Source organism: Salvia hispanica, chromosome 5 (genome assembly GCF_029641045.1).
Source record: "Salvia hispanica isolate PSC_SH4W2 chromosome 5, Shi_PSC_v1, whole genome shotgun sequence".
NCBI lineage: Eukaryota > Viridiplantae > Streptophyta > Magnoliopsida > Lamiales > Lamiaceae > Salvia > Salvia hispanica.
This window is the reverse complement of record NC_142696.1, coordinates 2002736-2030224: the sequence shown is the minus strand read 5'-3', so window position 1 is coordinate 2030224 and position 27489 is coordinate 2002736. Positions and strand designations below refer to the sequence as shown.

Here is a 27489-nt window from a genome sequence, read left to right as displayed (position 1 = left end):
TTAAAAAATTAACGAATGGGTTTGCATACTCACATTTGATACTGTTTGTTTCTGGATTTACAAGAGATAAACTAGCCGGGCGTAATACAACCCAAGAAGAAATACAAATGGAAACTGAAATTACAACTTGAAAAAAGATCGAAACAAATAGACCGTGAAGGAATTAGCCGAGTCGAGAAGGCTTCTTTCTGCAAGACGAGATACGCCCCGGTAGTGCTCTTCGGATTGGCGTTTCGTCCCCAAAGATAAAACGGCTACGTCTCTGGTGAAGCAGCACTGCTATCAGGAGAGCTCCGGCGAACTGGATGGAGGAGAGGGCAGAGCTTTCGAGAGAAAAACAACGCAGAGAGAGAAGAGAGTGTATGATGCAGATTCTAGTTTTCAGTGTGTAGAATGCTAGAATGACTAGCCTATTTATAGGCTCAGTCCACTGTAAGGGTCAACGCAGCTGAAAGGTTCTAATTTTTTGCGCTACGCGTGTTCAAATAGGAAATAACAGGTTCCCTAGATCCAGCAAGTCCACCAGATCACTCGGTCTAGGAACTCGTGGGTCGTGAGGAATCCCGGTCGTCGGACACACAAAGCACTTTTTCTTTCAAAAACTCTCAACCACTTTACTAAACCTAGTATAGGGAAGTAGGGATCGATCCCACAGAGAAGGATGCGTAATACTCATGTTCAAGGATTTGGGAGTGTTTTTGGTGTTGGCTGCTGCCACGCATTTTCTTGGGTTGAGGAAAATCAAAATTAACTTGACTTGGGAACCTTTAAAAATTCTTAAACTAACAGCTAGACCTAGGAAATAAATCTACTGTGGGGACCATGTCTAAAAAAGCAAGGTACGACTAAAAAGTTGGCAGAATAACTAACTCTCGTACTAACTGACAGTGACATCGTCTTCCACAACCAAAATTGCATAAAACTTCTTAAGAAAAGCAGCATGAGCAAAATAAAAACAGAGCTACAGACTTGAAATCCAATTTATGCATAATAAACGAAGAACTTAACAGATCTGCATACCTTAGACGAAGTAAAATAGAAACCAAGAAGAAATAAAACAAATCTATCGAACTACTATCTTTCCACACGTCAAATCCAACCTCAGACGCTAAATCCAAGCCGGATCCAAGCGTCCGACATGAACTCCAAACAGAAGAAACTCTCCATCACGTCAGATTTTAAAAATAAGAACTCCGAATACTCAAACAACCACAGATCTGTCACCAAATTCCACATCAAACACCTCAACATCAAAATAAACAAAGATCGACATAGCAATTGAAGAAATAAACTAACAACAGAGAGATCTATGCAAAATGACTTGAAATTAAACAGCTAAACGCAGATCCACGAACGATAAAATAGTTAAACATCATCAACATCAAGGTCGACTCCCAAAGCTGAAGTTCAACGGTGAAAACAAGCAAAAACAACTGAAATTAAAGGTAATTGTATATTCGCCCTCACTAAGACGGTGTTGCCAAGCACGAAATTTGCTAGAAAGTACCCCTCCGATCACGACTACCCCAGATCCATTCCCAAGTGTGTGTAAAGTGTGTGAGCTAAGAAGAGTTAAAAAAACTGTCCCCCTTTTGCGTTGCATGCTCTTCTATATATATAGGCGTTTGAGTGGGCCCAACGAGGTATAGATAAGACTTTGTTGCCCTCAGCCGTAGACTCCTCTATCACGCCACTTTTCCTTGTAAATCCTGCTCACTTCATTCCTTTTCTTCGCTAGACCATCTCCTTCAGTACTTCCTTGATCTAGCGATTTTATTCACACACCTGGCTTAGGAAACATGTTAGACCCAGCAAATTATAACATTTTTCGCACAATTCTGATGCATGAGATTAGCCTTATCAGCAGCCTTGATGGCTGTCATCAATGCCGGACCGTAACGGTCGTCGGTTACGAGGCGTTACAAGCTGTAATGGTCGGGCATTACAAGTCGTTACTGTTGGGGTTTGTATACTAAAAGATGCTTCGAGCGTACATGTCTTTGTACATTCAGCTTGTGCATGTATACGAGAAACGCCACATTCACTTGTTTACCTATTTATGAGAATAAATAATATAATATAAATGGTTTATTATTGAAATATGATAAACAAGTCTAAGGCTTTTTACTAAGAAGGTCAAGTAGGGAAATTCGATGAATCTCCTCATGAGTTTTCCAGTAGGGGACTTGGCCAGATCTAGTAAGAAGAAAAACGTATTCACAACCTAGATAGGCTTTGGCTACCTATTGGAACGGTTGCGGTGTTTGTGACAATTCTCTCTTACCTAAGATGAGATTAGTAACACCGGTGTGGTAAAGTACTGAAAGGATCTAATCCGAAATGTATTCTTTATTGCTATCTACTGAAAGAATATATTTCAAGAAAGTTTAGTATTTTCTAGTCTATGATATTAATATCAATATTGTTTATTCAATCAAACGCCACTTTGACTTATCAATATGTGAGAGTTTGTACGTAACTCAAGTTTATGATATCTTGGGTGGTAGTAATTGAATAAGATGAAGATATTGGAATATTATTTCATAGAATTCGCGTGCCCAGTGTGGTATGATTAAATCTCTAAGGGGCGATCCCCAAGAGGTGTTTGAAAAAGGGATTTATTATTCAGAAAACTGCGCAGTTGGAATTTATTCCACGAATAATAAATAAAGTTTCAAACTAGAAAAACTCTTTGGAGAATTAATTTAATTCTTCTCACATAGCAGACAAAAGAATTAAATTGACGGATCAAGATAATCTTAAATGCGGGAAATATTATAAAATAAAATGGACCCAAGTTATTTGTAATTTGGTGATTTAAGTGGGAGTGCAATATTATTCTTTAGTGGAACAAAATAATATTTCATTGATAATATATTAAATCATGGGTCATTTGATTTAATTAATAATTTATCTAATGGGTGATCCCAACACTTAAGTCATTCCATGGATCCTCAACCTAGCCCAACAAGTCTATTATAAATAGTGATGAGATGTGGAAACCCTAGCACACCATTCATTCACAACACTCCTCCCCTAAACCCTAGAAGCCGTCGCCGGCTCTCTCTCTCTCTCCTTGCCTCGGTTTTCATGCCTTGGCACGTGGGAGAATTAGGGTTTTGTTTTGTTCTTGTTCTATCCTAATTCATAGGATTAGACAAGACAATATCGAGTTTGTGATTGGGTTTCTCTAGATCTCTTCAAGACTATTATTGATTATTCAAGATCCGCCCACAAGGATGGATGATCAAGGACTAGGGAATAGGTTGGAAGATTCATGGTCGATAAACCAAGGATCTCCGGGTGGTGCAGCTAGCAACTTCGATCCTATGATGGATCAAAATGAGGTAACAATCGAATATCGAATATGCATGATTATGTGTTTATTTGATGTTATATCTATAGATCTATGTTTATTGCATGAAATTGGAGTCGGATGCATAATCACCTAAATAGATCCGGTCAAGGACCTGTTTGGTTTCCGTGTCTTCCGCTGCGGTAGTCCCAACAGTTACAAGCTCAGAGCTAGAGAGGTTGAATCTAGACGCTTCTAGATTCGATCATGACGTGGACTATCACGTGCCAGCCACGTTGGCTTCCCGCATCATACTGACGAGGTGTCATCCCTCTTGGCTCGCTGACGTGGAAGCGGTGGTGGTCTAAAAAGAATTAGACCCACTAGCCTTGGGTCGAGCCCAAGCACCAAGCCCATGATCAAGCTCAAAGAACAGCCCAAAGACCACCCAAAGACCAATTGCCAAGATCCAAGTCCAAGTCCAAGGGCAAGGGCACGGGCACGGGCACTGGCGCGGGCGGGGCGGGCATGCGCGCGCGTGTGGGCTCTTACAGCCCATCTTAGTCCACTATAATTATTACATGTAATACTCATTCTTATTAAATACTAGTTTAATAAGGTTGTAACTTCCAATGTGAGATAATTAACTCTCTTAATTATTCCTTAAGCTTCTCTCATAGCTCATTAAGTTTGCAATTTTGCACAAATTTAATCCATTATTTCTCACTCACCGGTAATCGGATTTGAGAAAATGAATATACCACGGTCTTCTACTCCGAACGTAGATCGACGCTGTGTCATTTAATTTCACAAAATTAAATGTCTCGTTGAAATTATAATTGGTCAAAGTCCATTGACCGGTATAGATTCCAACAATCCCCCATCATGAGAATCACGTTGCCCATGCCGAGGACTTCAGATGATGCTTGATTCCCCATGTTGATCTTCTTCCCTTCAACATCAGTGTAGGAGGCAAACTTGCTCCTATCTGAGCAGACATGAGCAGTAGCGCCGGTGTCGATGTACCAACCGCCCTTGTTGTCAACAATGTTGACTTCTTCAGTGACCACAACAACGAGGTCATCTTCATTACAGTCCTTGAAATCTTTCTCAACGACGTGGGCTGTCGGCTTCTTCTTCTTGCTGCGGCAGTCGTTGGCAAAGTGGCCAATTTTGCCACACTTGTAGCACTCGCCTTCAAATTTCTTTGCAGGCAGCTTGCCCTTCCCTTTGTCTTTCTGATTTGGGCAGGGGCGTTTGTTGGAGGGTCGGCCTCGCTCCAACAAGTTGGCTTTGGCATCAAGTAGGCTAAAGCCCTTAGCCTTTTGATCGATCTTGCGCACATCCGCTTCAATGCGCAGCTTCACGATCAAGTCTTCAAGACTCATCTTCTTTCGCTTGTGCTTGAGATAGTGCTTGAAGTCCTTCCAGCTAGGAGGAAGCTTTTCGATGATTATGCACCGCACAAAGTTGTCGGGCAAAATCATCCCTTCAGCCACGAGTCCGTGGATGATCATTTGGAACTCTTGAACTTGTTCCATGACTGGTCTAGAGTCGACCATTTTGTAGTCCGTAAATTTGAATACTACAACATGTTCAGTACCTGCAGCATTATCGATACTATACTTCTTCTCTAGGCTTTACCACATCTCATTGGATGTGGTTATAAGGGAGTATACATTGTACAAACTATCATCTAATGCACTTAGAATAAAATTTTTACAAAGATAATCTCCTTTGCGCCATGCTTCATAGTCCGCCAAGATCTCGAGCCTCGTCTCTTGATCACTTGGCGCGGGCAGTTCGTTCTCCGTGAGGAAGTTGGCGACGCCCAATGTTGTCAAGTAGAACAACATCTTTTGATACCACCTCTTGAAGTCAGATCCTCCAAACTTAGGTGGTTTCTCGGCAGGTGGCATCATTCTAGGTGCCAATTGTGCCGCACTTGGTCCATTGAAGGAACCATTCACGTTGCCCCCGAAGGATCCAACAACACGGTTGGGCTTAGGGCCCCCACCATTCATGTTGGGCGTTGAGCCCGCCATGTTCATGTTGGGCATAGAGCCCGTCATGTTCGTACTGATCCCGAAGGAGCCAATACCCGTGCTGGACCCGAAGGCCCCAACACTCGTGTGAGACCCGAAGGCCCCAACACTCGATCCATTAAAGGATCCGAAGGAACCATTGAAAGTGGAACCAACCGATCCACTCGAGGTGGATCCACCAGTGAGCCCATGGGTATTAGTATACACTCAAGGGGTTGTTGATGAAGATGGATAGAGCCCGGGAGTTGGCATCATCGTGGTGGATGCCATAGTGGAGGAAATGATGGCGGCGGTGGTGGCCGGAGTGGTGGCAGCGGCAGTGTTTGATTCACTCGACATCTCCAAGCAAAAGTGTTAACGCTTCGAAAGTATTTAGGTTCAGTTATGTCCAAAATCCTTCAAAGGCAAGTTATATCTCGTATTGCGATTGTTTGTTTCTGGATTTACAAGAGATAAACTAGCCGGGCGTAATACAACCCAAGAAGAAATACAAATGGAAACTGAAATTACAACTTGAAAAAAGATCGAAACAAATAGACCGTGAAGGAATTAGCCCAGTCGAGGAGGTCTCTTTCTGCAAGACGAGATGCGCCCCGGTAGTGCTCTTCGGATTGGCGTTTCATCCCCAAAGATAAAACGACTACGTCTCTGGTGAAGCAGCACCGCTATCAGCAGAGCTCCGGCGAACTGGATGGAGGAGAGGGCATTGATGCGTATTTTAGAGTATCTTATTCAGTTCACACAAATTATCAAGTTTAATTAATTAACTCTAATAATACTACAATACTGCAAGATTACAGTGTCGTAGTGGTATTCAAGTGTCGATCCACAGGGAGGTAAAGATTGTTTAAAACTTACAAACTTAAAAAGATGTAGCATAAAGATTTGATTTTTTGTTTTGAAAGATGTTGACAAAATAATACTACAAGTTAACTTAAGAAAGACTATTCAAATGAGAAAATATGCCACTCCAAGTTACTCACTAGGCTTGTATTGTTCTACACCTTTATCAACGAAACATATGAAGGGATTAAATCATCAACCTAATCACATACACTGAACATGTACACGATGAGTAGTTCACAATTAGCTGAACACATAACCTATGAACCAATCTTCGATGTCTATAAACTCATGCGGAAGCGCTAGAGAAATAAACATCTACTATAATCACCTACTTAATCCACTATCAAATTATCCTCTGAACAATTCTAATTCAATAGCATACCAACAATAAATCATTCCTAAACTACGTTAAAGAGACAATAGCAAAGGAAAGAACAACACTACATTATTAGCCAAAAACATAGTGTATAAACATTAAGCACATTGTTGATAACAAACATATGAGTTCTAAGGTGTAGAAACATCCATACAAAGCCTAGATTACAACTTGGAGCAACATAGAGAGCTTAGCCTAAACACATGGTGGAATTTGCAACAAAAACCATAGGACACATGCTCTCGTTGAGTGGAATTGGGATTTGGAGATGGATCGTCGGAATGTTGGCCGGAATTTCTTCCTTTTCTTCTTCCTCCTCTCTTTTTCTCTTTTCCTCTCTTTCTCTCGTGTCTGAATATACCTCAATATCTTCCAAAACCGCCCCGGAAACCAATTTGAAACCTAAAATTCGACAGTTTTCGAGAAAAACGCCCGACCGGGCAAAATGGTGCCAACCCGGGCGTTTTTGATGCCAACCCGGGCGTTTCCGCTGTCCCCGAGCGTTTTTAATGCTGAAAACGCCCGACCCGGGCGTTTTTGCCGGTTTTGACTGCTTTGCGCAACCTTCGTCAAATGGCCATAACTTCTTCATCCGAGCTCCGATTGAGGCGTACAATATACCCACGCGAAGCTATTTCAAAGACGAAGATAATGGTGGTAAGATAAATGAATTTGGACACCATCTTGATAGGCAACGAACAGTTTTAATCAGACCCTACTCTACATGTACATCTATCAACTAATATATAATAATCAAACCTTAAAGATCAATTGATAGATGATTTAAATATACAAAATAGGAGAAAACTTGGAGTATAATTAGTATAATTTGATTCACATCAAATACCCCCAAACTTATTTACTTGCTCGCCCTCGAGCAAGATCACTCAAAGCATTATATTTCAAAGTTCAATTCACAAAGGTTTTCATCACAAAGTATCATGTAAGGACATGAATGACAAAATCTAAACCCCCAACATTTCCAATAAAGATTTCCCACTCTCAAGAACAATCACTCATCCACCTAGAACTTCAAGTCAAGATGCACTTCAAAGTAAGTCCAAACATTAGATCCTACAACTCAAACCGTCGTCATTGACTCGTCAAGCATTACTTATCACATAGACTCGCGGATTTCAAATCAAACTTCTTTAACTCTACCAAGCTATTTACAAAACATCCACAATGTATCAACAATAAGGTCCAAGGTCTTAAATTATAGGTTGTAATGGGGCTAAGGATTAGGTAGGATAAATATGGATAGTAGCTCAAAAACTACATATTTGAGTGCCAAATTCTTCACTCCTACAACTTCCTTCTAAAGAACCAAACAATATACATTTTACAACCCACACTTTCACTCCCCCAAACTTGGGATCTTTTCTAGATAAGAGTACATCTTTACAAAGCAATGGAAGTTCTACTTTATTTCACTTTTCTTTTTTTTTTTTTTTTTTTCAAAAGCCTCGACTTTTACAATTTGGAGGCCGTCTTTTTCCTTTCAAAGAACTCCATTCTCAACATTTATACATAACATCAAATCTAAAAATCTCAACACTTATAGAACACCACCCAAAACTTACAACACAATCAACAAAGCTCAAACTTGTATTTAGCACCCAAATAGTAGTAAGGTTTATTGATGAGGCTAAAATGAGGCTTATTTTTAGTAGCTGAGTGATTGGATAAGTATTTGTACACAACAAAAGGGATTAAGCTCAAAATGGCTTCTAGGGGACATTTGTTGGACTAGGCATGTGATCATTTGGCCATGTAGTTCATCCTAGTGCCTTATCATCCCATATCATTGACACATATGAATGCAAGCACCCAACTCAATAAAGCAATTCAATCCAAGATCATTTCCACAAGACATATGAATTTCATACTCTCATCAACTCAAGAAATCGGTTGTAGTCACAAAATGCTCTTTCAAATAAATCAATGCACAAATTCCATCCATCCTAAGCTTCAAAGATCAAGTAAAATCAAGCAAGGTTTCCCAACCAGAAAGCCGAAGATAAAGCATGCACTCGTCAATTACATTGATTCAAAACACCTTTAGCATACAATACACCCAAGAAAACATGCATCATGCATAATATTCATTCAAACTCAAACAACCCCCCCAAACATGAATGTTTCATTGTCCTCAATGCAAGCAAAGAAGAACATAAAAAGTAAAGGGATAGAAGACTCCCCCAAACTTGGCATGAAATCCGTAGCATATGGGTGGGATGGAGGGTGTATCTTCAATTTATAGGTGTGCTCTCCCATAAGCTCCAATGTGCTCCTACAAAACAAAACAAAACAAAACAAAACAAAACATAAAGAAACACTCAATTCAAAATAAATGCTAGAGGAAAGAATTGAGCAAACAAAACCTCCAACATATGAAAATAAAAATAAAAGAAAAGAAACAAAAACTTGGGTTGCCTCCCAATCAGCGCCTTTGTTTATAGTCGTTGGCTCGACCTTCTTCATCCTTGGGTCTACACTTGTGAATTTTGTAGTGCGACCGCCTCCCTTTCTTCCTTCAACAGGTCACCGCCTAGATAAACCTTCAACCTCTGACCATTCACCTTCCATACATCATTGGACTTAGGATCACGAATATCTAGCATCAAACCCGTAACAAGGTAGTTTGCCAAATCAGCAAACCATGGCACATATGTTTCTCGAGCACTCACTTGAAATACTTGCTCATCGGGAAATTTCTCATTGATTTTTCTCCTTTTCTCATCTTCTGTCTCCTCCACACCATCAAGTCTAGAGAGATGATCAGCAACCAAGTTCTCGGATCCTTTCTTGTCTTTAATTTCAACATCAAATTCTTGCAAAAGGAGGATCCATCTCACCAATCGTGGCTTTGCATCTTTCTTGCTCATCAAATACTTAATAGCCGAATGGTCCGTGAATACTACCACCTTCGTACCTAGTAGATAAGCACGAAACTTCTCAAAAGCAAAGATGACTGCTAGCATTTCCTTCTCAGTTGTAGTGTAATTCAATTGAGCCTCATTGAGTACTTTGCTAGCATAATAGACGGCATGTAGGACCTTCTCTCTTCTTTGACCTAGAACGGCCCCCACGGCATAGTCTGAAGCATCACACATCAACTCAAATGGCTTCGACCAATCAGGTGTGATAATAATAGGAGCTTCAACTAACTTTTTCTTGAGCATCTCAAATGCCTCAAGGCATTTATCATCAAAGACAAACTTGGCATCCTTTTCAAGTAAGTTGCAAAGTGGCTTTGCAATCTTTGAAAAATCTCTTATAAATCTTCGGTAGAATCCCACATGTCCAAGGAAACTACGGATGCCCTTAACATTTGTTGGAGGTGGCAATTTTGAAATCACATCAATCTTTGCCTTATCCATCTCCAAACCATTTTCTGATACTTTATGACCCAACACAATGCCTTCATTCACCATAAATTGACATTTCTCCCAATTCAAAACAAGATTTGACTCTTCACATCTTTGCAAGACTCGGCCTAAATTGTGTAAGCACCGATCAAAAGAAGAGCCAAACACGGAGAAATCATCCATGAATATTTCCATTATATCCTCATTCATGTCCGTGAAAATAGCCATCATGCACCGCTGAAAAGTAGCCGGCGCATTACAAAGACCAAAGGGCATCCTACGGAATGCATAGGTGCCAATGGGACAAGTGAAGGTTGTCTTGTGTTGATCTTCTGGGGAAATTGTGATTTGGTTGTACCCCGAGTATCCATCAAGGAAGCAATAATGAGAATAACCCGCAATCCTATCCAACAGTTGATCCATAAAGGGTAATGGAAAATGGTCCTTCCTTGTGGCCTTATTCAATTTTCGGTAATCCATGCAAACTCGCCATGAATTTACTAACCTCGTCGTCATGACCTCATTCTTCTCATTTATCTTAACAGTTATTCCCCCTTTCTTTGGTACACATTGAACAGGACTCACCCATTGACTGTCAGAAATTGCATATATCATACCAAAATCTAACAACTTTTTCACCTCCTTCTCAACAACCTCTTGCATAATAGGGTTTATCCTCCTTTGCTTGTCTCTCACCGGTGTAGCTTCATCTTCCATGAGAATTTTGTGCATACAAACTGCAGGGCTAATTCCTTTTATGTCGGCAATTGACCATCCTAGAGCTTGCTTATGAAGCTTCAAAAGCTCTATCAATTTCGACTCTTCTTCATTATTCAACAAAGCCGACACGACAACAGGGAGTGTCTCATTCTCACCTAAAAATGCATACTTGAGATTTGATGGGAGAGCTTTCAATTCAAGCTTAGGTGGGACTTCAATAGAAGGTCTCAAATCTGCCACACAAGCATCAACTACCTTGCTTATTTCCTCTTCATTGAAGTCAACTTTCATTGGGAAACCAAAATCTTGTTCCAAACTCCCTTCATCAAACACACTATCTTCCTTTTGCACCGAACAACAACTCTTCTCGAAAATGCATCGATCAAGAACATCAACTCTAAAGCATGCCTTAGCATCACTTGGATGCTTCATCACTTTATCTACATTGATAGTCACTTGTTCACCATTGATTCTAAAAGTGACGGAGTTATCTTTTGTGCCAAGAAGCACATCTCCAGTGGCTAGAAAAGGCCGCCCAAAGAGAATAGGCACTTCCTTATCTTCTGGCATGTCTAAGACAATAAAGTCAACGGGAATGATGAACTTGTCCACTTTCACTAGCACATCATCTACAATCCCAGTTGGCTTCACAATTGAGTGATCAGCCAATTGAAGAGCAATATCTATAGGTTCAATTCTCTTCTCCAATCCTATGGCTCGAGCAGTTTTCAAAGCCATGAGAGATATTCCCGATCCTTGATCTAAAAGGCATTTTGTGAATATGGTATCCCCAATCTCACAAGGAATCACACATCCCCCGGATCACTCTTCTTTCTTGGCATCATTCCCGAAATTAATTGAGAGCAATTCATGCTCAACGGGACAATTCCCTCATCTTGAAGCTTCTCCTTGTTTGCCATCATGTCTTTGAAGAACTTGGAGAATTTAGGGAAATTGGTGAAGAGATCAACTAAAGAGACATCCACATTTACCTTTCTGATCACATTCATCATCCATTCGAAGCTCTTCTCTTTAGGGACTCTTTTCCTCCTCTTTGGTGGATATGGTGGAGGTGGAATGTGATCGGGAAAATTGAACATGCTCTTGGGATCTTGTGCTGGGCTTAAAGTAACCTTCTTCTCTGAACTCATGTCTGCTTCTTCTATCTTCTTTCCTTTTTCTTCAACCGATAGTCTTCCATGAGATTCAGATTCCATACCAATTACCTTGCCGCCGGATGCAGCCCCATCTTGACCATGTTGTGCCTTCTGCACTAACTCGGGACTTCCCTTACACACCTCGTCCGCCCCTGCGTGCGAGGAGTGCAAGCCTAACACCTCATCCGCCCCTGCGTGTGAGATGCCGGAAGACCCTTGGCCGTCCATTATTGGCATAGAATCTAAATTCTTTCCACTTCTAAGAGTAACTGCATTACATTGCTCATTAACATTCGGGTTTGTGATTGTGGTGCTTGGAATAGATCCTTGAGTCCTTGTTTGCGCAGCTGAAGCAATTTGGCCTATCATTCTCTCTAAATTCTTCATTGTAGCATCAATATGGCCAAACTTCTCATTCACTTTTTCCTTGAATTGATCATTCTCCTTTTGATTCTTGGTCATAAAAGAGTAGATCTGCGCAACTTGATCATCACTGGATGGCTTCTTCTCAAATCCCGGAGGTTGGGAATTGCTCCTCCATTGATTTCCTGCAGTGTTGCTAGAACCGGATTGATTCCAATTTGTTTGTTGAGGCCTCCAGTTTTGTTGATATCCATACTGGTTACCTTGGTTGAAACCTTGACGGTTACCAATATAATTTACATCCTCCACTGGTGCTCCTTGCAAACTAGGACATTGATCTGTATAATGTCCTCCTTGGCACACTCCACACTTCATCATAGGCGCAGCTTGGGTTTGAGGAGTCAACTGCATAGATTTGACAGCATTCGTCATCGACGAAATTTGAGTACTAAAATCAGCCATTTGAGCTTCTATAGCTAACACTCTTTCCGACTCCTTAGTAGCGCCAAATGTATCTCTCACGGCCACCTTCCTTGGATTATGCCAATTCCTCTGATTGTTCGCTAATCTTTGAAATAGCGCTCTTACTTCATCATGGGTCAAATCGTCCAAGTTCCCACTCGACCCTGCAGTAACCAAACCCGTGCCTTCATGATTAAGCCCCTTGTAGAACTTCAAAAGATCATGCCCCGGAGCTAGACCATGACTTGGGCATTTCCTTAGCAAGTCTGTAAATCTCTTCCAAGCTTCGGCAAATGACTCATCATACTTTTGCCGGAAAGAAGTGATCTCCTCTCTCAACTTCTCTATCTTCATTGGAGAGTTGTACTCCAAAAGAAACTTCGACTTCAATTCCTCAAATGTTGCAATGTTGTAGCCTGGTAATGAGTCATACCATTCCCTTGCTTTCTCTCTCAATGAGAAAGGGAATAAAGCTCTCTTGATCCGGTGATGTTCCACATTTGGCGGTCGGTGAGAGTTCGTCAATTCATAAAAGGCATTCAAATGGCTCATTGGATCTTCTTCATCTCGTCCATGGAAAAGATTTCCACCATTCACCAAACTAATGTAGTGAGGTGGGATGTTGACATTATCATGTGCATAGGCAAACTCCCCCGGGTGATCAACTCCCGATCTGAGGATGTCGCCAAACCTTCCCATGGGTGGCGGAACATTATTGTCGTCTTCAGCCATTGATTCGGTGTCTGACTCTGTCCCACAACTACTTTCTGAACTTGACTCGAAGAGTGGGTTACTTCTAACTGGACTTTGATAGTCCGGATAAATCTCAATCTCTGAACCTCTCGGCCCTCTCTTTCTTTGATAACTTAGTAGTCCAAACGGCGGTGTACCGTGTGATCTTGTGTGCATTCACAACTTTTTTTTTTTCGATTTTCTAGAACACCTACACAACAGAAAATAAACCAAACACAACACAAATATACTAATCCTACCGAAAGCGAGACATCTCGACAACTTCGGGGTTAGTCTTAGAAAAAGTGTGTGCTTGAATGTGTACCAGTAAACCTAAAATAAAACACAAGGAATTAGAAAGATACTACCACAAAAAAAACACTACTTCGTCTTCGAGTCCAGACGTGGTAGATGGCTATCACCTCCAAGAACACGAAGTATGTACCTAAACAAAATAAAGAGAAAGATCGAACAAAATAAAAATAAAAATAAAACTACTAAGTAATAAACAACCTATTGCCTCCCCGGCAACGGCGCCAAAACTTGGTGCGTATTTTAGAGTATCTTATTCAGTTCACACAAATTATCAAGTTTAATTAATTAACTCTAATAATACTACAATACTGCAAGATTACAGTGTCGTAGTGGTATTCAAGTGTCGATCCACAGGGAGGTAAAGATTGTTTAAAACTTACAAACTTAAAAAGATGTAGCATAAAGATTTGATTTTTTGTTTTGAAAGATGTTGACAAAATAATACTACAAGTTAACTTAAGAAAGACTATTCAAATGAGAAAATATGCCACTCCAAGTTACTCACTAGGCTTGTATTGTTCTACACCTTTATCAACGAAACATATGAAGGGATTAAATCATCAACCTAATCACATACACTGAACATGTACACGATGAGTAGTTCACAATTAGCTGAACACATAACCTATGAACCAATCTTCGATGTCTATAAACTCATGCGGAAGCGCTAGAGAAATAAACATCTACTATAATCACCTACTTAATCCACTATCAAATTATCCTCTGAACAATTCTAATTCAATAGCATACCAACAATAAATCATTCCTAAACTACGTTAAAGAGACAATAGCAAAGGAAAGAACAACACTACATTATTAGCCAAAAACATAGTGTATAAACATTAAGCACATTGTTGATAACAAACATATGAGTTCTAAGGTGTAGAAACATCCATACAAAGCCTAGATTACAACTTGGAGCAACATAGAGAGCTTAGCCTAAACACATGGTGGAATTTGCAACAAAAACCATAGGACACATGCTCTCGTTGAGTGGAATTGGGATTTGGAGATGGATCGTCGGAATGTTGGCCGGAATTTCTTCCTTTTCTTCTTCCTCCTCTCTTTTTCTCTTTTCCTCTCTTTCTCTCGTGTCTGAATATACCTCAATATCTTCCAAAACCGCCCCGGAAACCAATTTGAAACCTAAAATTCGACAGTTTTCGAGAAAAACGCCCGACCGGGCAAAATGGTGCCAACCCGGGCGTTTTTGATGCCAACCCGGGCGTTTCCGCTGTCCCCGGGCGTTTTTAATGCTGAAAACGCCCGACCCGGGCGTTTTTGCCGGTTTTGACTTCTTTGCGCAACCTTCGTCAAATGGTCATAACTTCTTCATCCGAGCTCCGATTGAGGCGTACAATATACCCACGCGAAGCTATTTCAAAGACGAAGATAATGGTGGTAAGATAAATGAATTTGGACACCATCTTGATAGGCAACGAACAGTTTTAATCAGACCCTACTCTACATGTACATCTATCAACTAATATATAATAATCAAACCTTAAAGATCAATTGATAGATGATTTAAATATAAAAAATAGGAGAAAACTTGGAGTATAATTAGTATAATTTGATTCACATCAGGCATAGCTTTCGACAGAAAAACAACGCAGAGAGAAGAGAGTGTATGATGCAGATTATAGTTTACAGTGTATAGAATGCTAGAATGACTAGCCTATTTATAGGCTCAGTCCACTGTAGGGGTCAACACAGCCTTGATGGTTGTCATCAATGCCAGACCGTAACGGTCGTCGGTTACGAGGCATTACAAGCTGTAACGGTCGGGTGTTACGAGCCGTTACAAGCTCAGAGCTAGAGAGGTTGAATCTAGACGCTTCTAGATTCGATCATAACGTGGACTATCACGTGTCAGCCACGTTGGCTTCCCGCGTCATACTGACGAGGTGTCATCCCGCTTGGCTCGCTGATGTGGAAACGGTGGTGGTCTAAAAAGAATTAGACCCACTAGCCTTGGGTCGAGCCCAAGCACCAAGCCCACGACCAGGCCCAAAGAACAACCCAAAGACCACCCAAAGACCAATTGCCAAGATCCAAGTCCAAGTCCAAGGGCAAGGGCACGGGCGCGGGCGGGGGCTCGGGCTCGGGGGCTCGGGCTCGCGGTGGGACGGGCGGCGCGCCCGTGTGGGCTCTTACAACCCATCTTAGTCCACTATAATTATTACATGTAATACTCCGTCTTATAAGGAGTACTAGTTTAATAAGGTTGTAACTTCCAATGTGAGATAATTAACTCTCTTAATTATTCCATAAGCTTCTCTCATAGCTCATTAAGTTTGCAATTTTGCACAACTTTAATCTATTATTTCTCACTCACCACGAATCGGATTTGAGAAAATGAATATACCACGGTCATCTACTCCGAACGTAGATCGACGCTGTGTCATTTAATTTCACAAAATTAAATGTCTCGTTGAAATTATAATTGGTTAAAGTCCATTGACCGGCATATGTTCCAAACATATACTAATAGGAAAATTTAGGTACCAAAAATTATCACTCACTCTTAATATCCAAGCTATGATTTAGTATATAAATAGAGGTTGTGTCTTGTTGTGAGAGGGTGTGAGCTTACGGTTATTATTTTTCCTTTTTGGTAGGTGACTTGCATTATCCACAGCTATATCACAACTCAGAAGCTCATCATATACAAATTCCTAATATTCCAACATATGTTGTAGGAAATGAACAAGAAAGTTGGGCTAAGATCCAAATGCGTCCATATCATTATTGCGTGATGACTATGGTAGTAGCATTATTGAGATTATTAGTAATGCTTGAGTATTTGCTGTCATCTACTTTTTCTAGAAATAACTTCCCCTCGTAGTGTATTTGTGATTTTTTGCATAATCAGATGTAACGTGGACTGAATTACCAGTATTAATTAGAGTAGTTATTATTTTGTTAAATTTTGTCAAAAATCTGTTAGATTAAGACCATGTGTCACTTAATAATGTAGATTTTGTAGTCTAATAATGTAGTTCGGCTAATAATGTAACATGTTTTAGTCTAATAATGTAGATTGTGTAGTCAAATAATGTAGCTAGGCTAATAATGTAACGCTTTTAGTGTAATAATGTAGATCGGATATTATTATCACAATCATCCAATCTAAGGATCCAAGGGTTGAGATTTGCTTTTATTTTTGACAGAATTTGCCTTATAGACCATAGTGCGCTCCGGTAGTGATATATATTAAACAATTTACTATTCGTTTGGATTTATAAATGTAAGTATTAACAATAATTGATTATTCGACACAATGTCAAGTAAATATATACTAACAATATTCATTGTTAAATTGCATCCTTTAATTCTGAAATATCGATATGGAATTCAAAATCCTTTAATTGCAACCACATGGTTTTGAATTGAGGAAGTCTAGTTAAAAATTAATGTATTTATTATCTAACTATTATATCCAATAATTAACGGCAATTACATAAATATTGAGATATGGCTATCAAGTAATAGTGTGCCACCTACACGTTTAAAGTCAATTAAATAATATTCCCATCGTATAATGAAATGTATGAACTATTTCAGTCCGCACGTGAATAAGAATCTCAGTTCATTTATACTAGAAAATGGAATAGACCATTATTGCATCACATTTCGTTTTAAACTAATATTCCCTTCGTCTCTGAAATGTATAAATTATTTTTTTTTTTGTCTATTTCTGAAAATATAAATTTTCTAATTTTAAAAATCCAACTATACATTTGCGAATGAAGGAAGTACTATGAATATGACTCTGCTGGTAACTCTCAATTATGCCGTATGGATTGGAGTTTTTGAATAATGAATGGGACTAATATTTCTTAGTGACAAAAGTAAATTAACTATGCGGCAAGAAATTTCAACGCGGAGTTATAAAGTGTGATGGATGCGTTTGTAGATTTCACTTCAATCAACTATCGCCATAGACTCATTGACTAATAATCGTTGACTTAGTCTATCCAAGATGGTTAATTCTTGCCAAATCAAATCTCCTTCACTGCTGCTGCTGCAAAATCAGTTTTGTCTAGTAATTTAGCTCAAATGAAAGATATTCATAAAATTCCATATTTAAATTAATTAGCGATAGATTAAGTATTCAATGATATTTATATAGCAGTTTTAATTATCCCCTCTGTCCCGATATTTTGTCCCACATTCTTTGTACACTCATTTGACAAATATTTAGTACTCCCTCCGTCCTGCTTTAGGAGTCTCGGTTGATCAATTTTGGGCGTCCTGTTTTAGGAGTCCCGGTTGAGATAAATTAATAAAAAATGCCTACAAAGTGTTAAAAGTGGGTCTCAACATCCACTACAACTAATAAAAAAGTGTTAAAAGTGGGTCCCAACATCCACTATAACATTTATTTATTGGACACTCAATTAAAAGTGGGTCCTAACATCCACTACAATATTTATTTATTATACACTCAAACACATTTTTCTTAAAACATGTGCCCGACTCAACGGGACTCCTAAAGCGGGACGGAGGGAGTAATAAATAGTTATAGTGGAGATAAAATAAAATAAGAGAAAGAATATATTGGAAAGACTATTCTCTATATTATTCTTTCTTTTAATTTACTCTCTCCATTTTAACTATTTATATTATTAATCTTGTAAAATGAGTATAAAAAAGAAAATTAGATAAATTGTTTAGGATGGAGGGAGTATATTTTTTTATCAATACTGTTAGAAATAAAAGGGTCGGTAGAATGGTTCATTCTTATTCAATATATTAACAATGTAGAGTTTACATGATTATATAGCCTAGGATATTCTATACATGTTAAGCCTAGATTACACTCAATAAATGTGAAATATTCTTCCATATCAATTCCTGATCTCCCATATCAATTCCTGATTTTGTGCAATATCTTCTAACACCCCCCCTCAAGCTATGTAACGGGGTTGCCGATACTTAGCTTGCCAAGTACTTCTCGAAACGACTTCGAGTTCACCGCCTTTGTTAAGATGTCTGCCAGTTGATCTTCGGACTTGACATAGGGCATCTCCACCACCTTAGCCTCCAAATTCTCCTTTATGAAATGTCGGTCTACTTCTACATGTTTGGTTCAGTCATGTTGCACCGGGTTTTCAGAAATACTAATGGCTGCCTTGTTGTCACAGAATAATCGACAAGGTAGCGTAGAGCGGAGATTCAACTCCGTCATTAACCTCCATAGCCATAATATATCTGTTAATCCACTCTTAATTCTCTGCCTCCACACTTGAAAGTGCTACTACTTTCTGTTTCTTGCTCCTCCACGTTACAAGATTCCCTCCAACAAAGGCAAAGTATCTTGCGGTTGATTTTCTATCATTCGGATTTCCTGCCCAGTCAGCATCAGTAAAACCATGTATCTCCATGTGTCCGTGTTTCTCAAACATGAGCCCATGCTCGGCTGTTCCCTTCAAGTATCGCACAATTCTTAGCACTGCCTCCCAGTGCTCTCCTTGTGGCGCATGCATGAACTGACTCACCACTCCTACTGCGTATGCAATGTCTGGTCTTGTATGAGAGAGGTAGATCAGCTTTCCAACAAGCCTTTGGTATCTCCCCCTGTCGGTCGGTTCTCCATCTTCCTTAATTTGTAGTCCGTGATTTTGCACCATAGAGGTATCTGCGGGTTTGCAATCTAGCATCCCAATTTCTGCCAATAGATCGAGTATATACTTCCTCTGGTTTATGAAGATCCCCCTTTTTGATCTCAGTACTTCAATTCCTAAGAAATACTTGAGGAGGCCTAGATCCTTCATCTCAAATTCTTGGAATAAGTTCTTTCTGAGTTCTGCCATTTCTTCCTCATCATCTCCTGTAATGATCATGTCATCTACATAAATAATTAGGCACGTGATCTTGCCTTCCTTCTTATTGAGGAATAGAGTGTGATCTGAATTACTCTGTTCATATCCATACTTCTTCATAACCTCTGTAAACCTCCCAAACCACGCTCTCGGAGATTGTTTTAACCCGTATAACGTCTTCTTGAGTTGACAAACTTCTCCTCTCTGAAACTCTTCGGTGCACCCATGTGGTGGTTCCATATACACAGGTTTCGGTAATTCCCCGTGTAGGAACGCATTAGTTACATCAAACTGATGAAGTGACCAATCTTTGTTTGCTGCGATCGAGAACAACACTCTTACAGTGTTAATCTTGGCAACTGGGGAAAAAGTTTCAGCATAATCTACCCCATAGGTTTGAGTGTACCCCTTTGCCACAAGCCGCGCTTTATACCTCTCAATTGTACCGTCTGGCCTTCTCTTTATCGTGAACACCCATTTGCACCCAACTGTTTTTGCTCCATCAGGCAACTTCCCTTTCACCCATGTATCGTTCTTCATAAGTGCCTTCATCTCAGTTAGCATGGTTTCTCTCCATTTCTTATGTTTCATAGCTTCTTCGGCTGATTGTGGGATCTCTTCTTCTTCGTATAGTGCAGCCTCAAAAGCTCGTGCCATCTTGGTGAGATTTCCTTGCACAAAATTCGCTACTTCATACTGACTTTTCCTCCCAATCCTCTCGGGGGAGTATCTTTTCGGTGGAATTCCCCTTGTAGTTCGATAAGGAAGTATAAATTTCCCGGTATCTCCGTCAACAGTGTTATTCTCCTCGTGGAGCTCTGTATCAACAGGGTCAGAAATAACTGAACTTTCAAGTGTCGGTTTAGGGATTACCTCGGATATCGTCGGAGGGGGATTACATGGGGGCGGATGAGATGGCTCTTGTGAAGAGACCTGCTCGGCGGTAGTGACAACTGGTTATGGTGGTTCCTCAATTTGGGAAGTTGGCAATGGCACCACCCAACTTAGGTAGTCCATAGAACTATCTGGAACACTCTCCCCCTGACTACTAAGGTAGGTGTGGTAAAAGAATTCGGTTTCCAAAAAATTACAGTTCATGGTGGTGGTGATTTTCTTGGTTTGGGGGTCAAAGCATCTATATCCTTTCTGGTTCACCCCATACCCCACAAATACACATTTGGTCGCACAGGGTGATAGTTTGTTTCTCTCATGTTTTGGGATATGAATATATACGGTACACCCAAATACCTTGGGTAAAAGGTCCATATGGTCTGGAATTTTGGCTTGTTTGGATAGTATATCGAGGGGAGTTTTCATGTGGAGGACTTTGGTTGGTAGGCGGTTGAGGAGGTAGATTGATGTGGCAATGGCTTCTGGCCAGAAAATTTTGTGAACTTTGGATTCAATCATAAGGGCCCGAGTCATTTCTAGAATGGCCCTATTCTTTCGTTCAGTTACCCCATTTTGTTCGGGTGTATAGACACAGGAGGTTTGATGGATCACACCATTGTCTTTGCAAAATTGGTTCATAGGGCTGTTAACAAATTCCCTCCCATTATCTGAACTAAGGGTTTTGATGGTGGTATGGAATTGTGTTTGTATCAGTTTGAAAAAGGTAGCAAATTTATCAAAGACTTCAGATTTATGTTTCAGAAAATAAATCCAAGTCATTCTAGTGCAATCATCCACAAAAATCACAAAATATCGAAAATCATTTCCCCCAATAACTGGTGCAGGGCCCCATACATCAGAATGCACTAAAGAAAACATGGATTTCATACGAGTATTTGTAGGTTTAAAAGATTGTCTGTGGCTCTTGGCCAAAACACAAGTTTCACAAGAAAAATCAGAAGGAATTGAAAGGTTCAGATAAAGTAATTTAAAGTAACCAGGAGAGGGGTGTCCTAGTCTTCGGTGCCAAAGCCAAGTTTCCTGCTTCGTGGATCCGTGAGCCAGCATCGCACTACCATGTTGAGCTATCTCGTCCACGTAGTAGAGTCCCTGCTTCTCAGTGCCACGCCCAAGAATCCTCCTCGCCTGAATATCCTATAAGATACAAAAGTCAGGATGCATCAGTAGTGTACAGTTTAATTCCTTAGTCACATGACTAATAGACATCAGTCTCTGAGATAAACTGGGAACATATAGGCAGTTTTTAAGACGGAGAGTAGGGGAGATCTCAATCGTTCCAGATCCCATAACATTAATCAAATCCCCGCCCGCAGTTTTAATATATGACTTTGGAATCTCACTAAAATCAAGAAAATCATTTCTACCAGGTGTCATGGTATAAGTTGCCCCACAGTCAAAAATCCAACCCTTTGAATCTCTCCCAGATAAATCTTGAACATGGTATGCAGCGGAAATTAAAGGTGCAAACTGATTTTTAGACACAAAATTTTGGTAAATTTGTAATTTCTGGGACGTTTGGAGTTCAATTGCAGATTTATCAAAGCCTGGGGTCCTAAATAACATGAAATGGGGCCTCTTATGATATTTCGAATTCTGGATGGGGTCAATTGCAGAATAACAAAACTTATAATTAGGGTTTGGTTTTAACTCAAACCTTATACCTCCTTGGGCGGCGCCGTCTCTCGATTCCGTTCTCTCTGCAAAATTGCTCGCTTCTCGCACGTTGCCTCCGGTCACGCCGGTCGGCTGACCCTCCGATCGGACTCCGGTCCCCTGTCCAGTAGTCTCCATGTCGTTTCTCCATGAAACTCCTCCGCCGCTCACTCCGACGGCTAGCCTCGCCTGGGCTTGAGTCGATCTTGTCTTTTGTCGTTCCTCCCACCATTCTAGGTAGCCCAATCGCTTAAAGCAAGTCTCCCATGTGTGCTTTTGCTTCCCACAATGAGAGCACCATAGTTTCGACATATCTGGGTGATTTCCGAATGGCCGGCTGGTAGCGGCGGAGCGTGGTGGTGGCGGACCTCCTCGATTTGACGGGTGATGGAGACGTCGGTGGCATGATGTGACGTCGAGCCGCCTCCTTCTTCACCATACCGTAGGCAGCCTCCACTGATGGGGGGGGGAGGGGGTTCCTCCTTCAATATCTCCCTTCGAACTGAATCATACTCCTGATTCAATCCTGTCAAAAACTTGATCAACCGCTTGTCGCTTGAGTGTGCGCGGAATTGGTTGATTCCTTTGTCGCAACAGTCAATCGGTTGCTTCTGGCACCGATCGATGTTGATCCACAGCCCGTGAATCTTTCGGTAATACGTTTCTATGTCAAGGTTCCCTTGTATAATGTTTATTGCTTGTTCTTCCAGATCGTAGATGAGGTATCGATCTGCTTTGCTCTCGAAAATCACCATTAAGCTGTCCCACAACACTTTGGATGTTTGGTGGTGTGCGAAATCGGCGATGATGTCGTTTCCAATATTGTCGACGATCCACGAGAACACCACCAAGTCGTTCTCCTCCCACACATCGAACCCTTTGCTTCCAGGCTCCGGGGGCTCGTTCTTGATGTATGAGTAGGCTCCTCGGCCTCCAATCTTAACTTTAATCAACCGAGACCAAAGGGGGTAGTTTCTGCCATTCAATTTGAATGCAACAATGATACTTTTGCTATTCCTCAGGCTTATTATTTGTTCTGGATCGGCTTTTGAATCCTCTGTATCTGACATTTTGGTTGTAGGAACTGTTTTCTGGGCTTGATTTGGTCAGAAAAAGTGTCGAGAAAAGGATATTATTGGTTGTGATGAAGGTTTTCTGAGCCAAGATCGATCTGCTCTGAGGCCATGTTAGAAATAAAAGGGTCGTAGAATGGTTCATTCTTATTCAATATATTAACAATGTAGAGTTTACATGATTATATAGCCTATAATTCTATACATGGTAAACCTAGATTACACTCAATAAATGTGAAATATTCTTCCATATCAATTCCTGATCTCCCATATCAATTCCTGATTTTGTGCAATATCTTCTAACAAATACTTTCGTTTTAAATTCTGAATTTAAATTCTCATGATCTAGGAATGAAAATGATTCCTGATGTTTATTTTAAATTAAATTCACTTCTAAATTTTATTGTCTGCATGCAGGCTATGGTGCTCAAATAGGCATTGTATCAGTAATCGGTGCGCTCCTTGTTTATATATATGCACTACTTACTACTCCCTCCATCCCCCATTAAGAGTCACACTTTTCCATTTCGGTCCATCCCCAATTAAGAGTCACACTTCATTTTTACCATAAATAGTAAGTAGGTCCCACATTCCACTAACTCAATTCACTCACATTTTATTATAAAACCAATATAAAAAAATGGGTCTCACATTCCACTAACTTTTCAACCAACTTTTCTTTATATTTCTTAAAACCTGTGTCCGGTCAAAGAGTGACTCCTAATATGGGACGGAGGGAGTATATTTCAGGTTTGATTTTAACCAAAATTTCCAAATTTATAAAAAAGCACTAGTAGGTTTTCTGACGGGCTTGTAGTCATTTGAAGTACTAAAAAGTATGGTTAAATATGGTCTCATGAGTTATGACCTCTGAAATCAGAATATTCACCAAATAAAGATATTGATTTGTGCATTGAGAAAAAAAAATTGAAACTTCATTATTTAATATTACAATTTATCAAACAGAATTTAACGAAACTTCGTGATTTAATTAAATATTAGCAATCAGTTGTCACAAATTCTGATCATCGGGTTTGCACTTAAAATAAAAAATATTTCAGGTTTGCTGTGTGCAGTAATAAGCCCTCCTATACTCATCCTGTTTGGAATCGCAGCTTTATCAATGAGCTTACTTCACACTTACGCTTCGCTCTACGACACAAACATACCACTACCACGTAAGTGTTCCTACTTTTAATGAATAAAAACAAGCATATAAATTTATACATTATATTCAATTTTGATTGGACTCCACCCTCATCCTCATGATATACGAATAAAAATGATTCCTAATGTTCATTTTAAATTCAGTTCTAAATTTTATTTGGTGTGCCTGCAGGCTTCGGTTTCCTATTTGCTGTAGGCGACATGGAATTAGTAATCGGTGAGATCCTTGTTTATATATATGCACTACTACTATTTAATTCAGGTTTTAATTTTAACCAATTTTTCGTGATTTTTTATTCAAATACTATGTAAAAGTATTACTATATTATGCTTCAGATTTCATTACACATCATGTATTTATTTAAAATAATTATAAAACAATTATGTGATCGTATCGACCAGAGTTCATAATTTATCGTGTTACTTGAACGTAATATTTTCTTTATTTAGACATAAACTTGTACAAGCAGTATATTCAACATTGGTGAATTTATTTAATTTATGTTTTTCACTTGTGATGCAGAATTGATCATCTTGCTACCAAAGTTTATCCTTTTTCCTGTTGCTATGTGGATTTTGATCAAGAAATTTCGGAGAAGACACATGTCTATGTATAAAAATATAGAAAGCTTCTTAAGAAGTGACAACGAACTCACACCAATTAGATATTCATATTCAGACATTAAGAAGATGACCGGAGGCTTTCAAGATAAACTGGGTGAAGGTGGCTATGCATCTGTTTACAAAGGGAAGCTCCGAAGTGGCTTTCATGTAGCTGTCAAATTACTCAAAAAATCTGGAGGAAGTGGACAAGACTTCATGAATGAAATTTCAACTATTGGAAGGATCCACCATGTCAATGTGGTGAAACTCATTGGATATTGTGCACACGGCTCCAAACGTTCGCTTATCTATGATTTCATGCCCAACGGTTCCCTTGATAAATATCTTTTCAATAGAGACAAAACGATCTCATTGAGTTGGGATACGAAGTTTGAGATTGCAGTTGGTGTTGCTCGTGGGATTGAGTATCTGCACCGAGGGTGTGACATTCAAATCCTGCATTTTGACATCAAGCCTCATAACATACTTCTTGATGATAACTTCATCCCGAAAATATCAGATTTTGGGCTAGCAAAGTTTTTCTCAACGGATAAAACTACTGTGACTATGACTGCTGCTAGAGGAACCATAGGATATGTTGCTCCTGAACTAATTAGCAGGAGTATTGGAGCAGTCTCTTTTAAGGCTGATGTTTATAGTTTCGGGATGTTGTTGATGGAAATGGTGAGTTTGAAGAAAGACTTGATAGGGAACAACGACAATTCGAGTCAGTATTTTCCATATTGGATATATGACTATTTCAGCCAAGGGAAGGATATTGAAGTTGTGAATGGTGGTGAGGATGAAAACGATGATGATAGTTGGAGGAAATTTGGTCGGAAGATGACAATAGTTGCATTATGGTGCATACAGATGAATCCAGATAATCGTCCATCAATGCACAAAGTGTTGGAAATGTTGGAAGATGATGTTGAACGTATAATAATTCCCGAGTATCCTTCACAATCTATTCAAGCCACCATGGATCAAACATGTTCCACTGATTCAGTATCATTGCTGGAACATGATGATGCTTCAATCAGTGTTGAGATTATAGTTGAATAACCATATAGTTGTAAATCGCGTAAATATTGTAAAATGTCCTAGTATTTAGGTTTATGTCATTATGTGTGCGTGCCCCATGCTCTAATAAATTGAGTTTACTAAAATGTGTTTGATGTCTTAGATTTATAACTTTTGGGTTGTGATGTTAGTATATGGGCCTCGGCCCAAAAGAATATTTTGTGTTAATGAATTGTCATTGAGCCACAAATTAAAATTATAAGGACCAAATTATATTTGTAAATGGATCAAAGTTCATTATCCTAAGGTATAAAATTCCTCGGCTATTTATTATGACCTGAATTTATGTCAACTTTTTGACATGGTAGGGAAGTACTTATTGTTTACATAATATAAACTTCATGTATCTTAATTTATCAGATACAGTAGTTTTTTTTATATGTATATACGTATGGTAAAAAAAATGGGATTAATGAAGACCTGCCAATATTTTCTTATGCACCCAACCATGATCATAAACTAGTGAACTCGTCTCATCTCTTGCCATAATTTTTATTTATTTTTGAAGAATTCACTAATAAATTGAGATTTTTTAAAGATGAGTTTATGGTTTTGGATTACTTCTTTTGGGCCTTCATTGTGATATTAATTATGGGCCACATCCCTCAGAATAAACATATTGGGTTATTGAAAACTATGGGCTCAAAGTTTGTATTCGTAAATGGGTCAAAACTCATCACCCAGTTACATAATTCCTGGGCTATTTTTTTAAGGGATATTGGCATCTAATATCACGAAACTTTCAAAAAGTTGGGTTTTTCCCACGAACTTTAAAATTGGCAAATAATATCACGAACTTTACCTCTTGTTTGTTTTTTCCCACGAATGAAAAAATTCTTCAAATAAACGGATTTTTTTCGTAAGTTCTCAACAACAATCTTGAGAGCTTCAAGTTTTTCAATCTTTGAAGATAGTTTTTCTTGAAGCACACCCTCCAAAATTACTTTTCAATCTATTAAAATAACATGAATTTTTTCATTCGTGGGAAAAAACAAACAAGAGGTAAAGTTCGTGATATTATTTGCCAATTATAAAGTTCGTGGGAAAAACCCAACTTTTTGAAAGTTTCGTGATATTAGATGCCAATATCCCTTTTTTTAATGCATAAATCGTATATGAAAATCAAAATATATATATATATATATATATATATATATATATATATATATATATATAGGGGCGCACTAGGGTGCCACCATAGTTAAAATAACACCATACCACCAATATAGTCCGTTAGATCTCATCTATGGACGCCTAGGATTAAGTTTCGTGAAAAAACACGGGTTTGCAGTCTACTGTATTAGATATTGCAGTCTACTATATTAGATATTGCAGTCTACTATATTAGATATTTTTCCTCAATCTTTTCGATACATACACATTGAGCGGGAAAACCATATCCCACATCGGAACTCCATTAGTATGAGGCCTTTTGGGGAGTACCCCAAGAGCAAAACCGTGAGGGCTTTGCCCAAAGCGGACAATATC

At 39.4% G+C, this 27489-nt stretch overlaps 1 protein-coding gene, 1 non-coding gene and 1 pseudogene across 2 annotated transcripts; 2 read left to right on the top strand and 1 right to left on the bottom strand.

The window, feature by feature from the left end:
* Positions 1–9054: 9054 nt before the first annotated feature.
* Positions 9055–13544, bottom strand: LOC148924183 (uncharacterized; annotated as a pseudogene).
* LOC125185752 (small nucleolar RNA R71) lies at positions 12871–12977 on the top strand. Its single transcript, XR_007170253.2, has one exon. It is a non-coding gene; the product is annotated as a small nucleolar RNA R71 (small nucleolar RNA).
* Positions 13545–24377: 10833 nt separating the features above from the next.
* On the top strand, positions 24378–26087 carry LOC148924182 (rust resistance kinase Lr10-like). Its single transcript, XM_089058482.1, has 2 exons — positions 24378–24532; positions 24839–26087. The coding sequence occupies exons 1-2, from the start codon at positions 24517–24519 to the stop codon at positions 25981–25983; spliced, it is 1161 nt and encodes a 386-aa protein (XP_088914608.1). The 5' UTR covers positions 24378–24516; the 3' UTR covers positions 25984–26087.
* The last annotated feature ends 1402 nt before the right edge of the window (positions 26088–27489 follow it).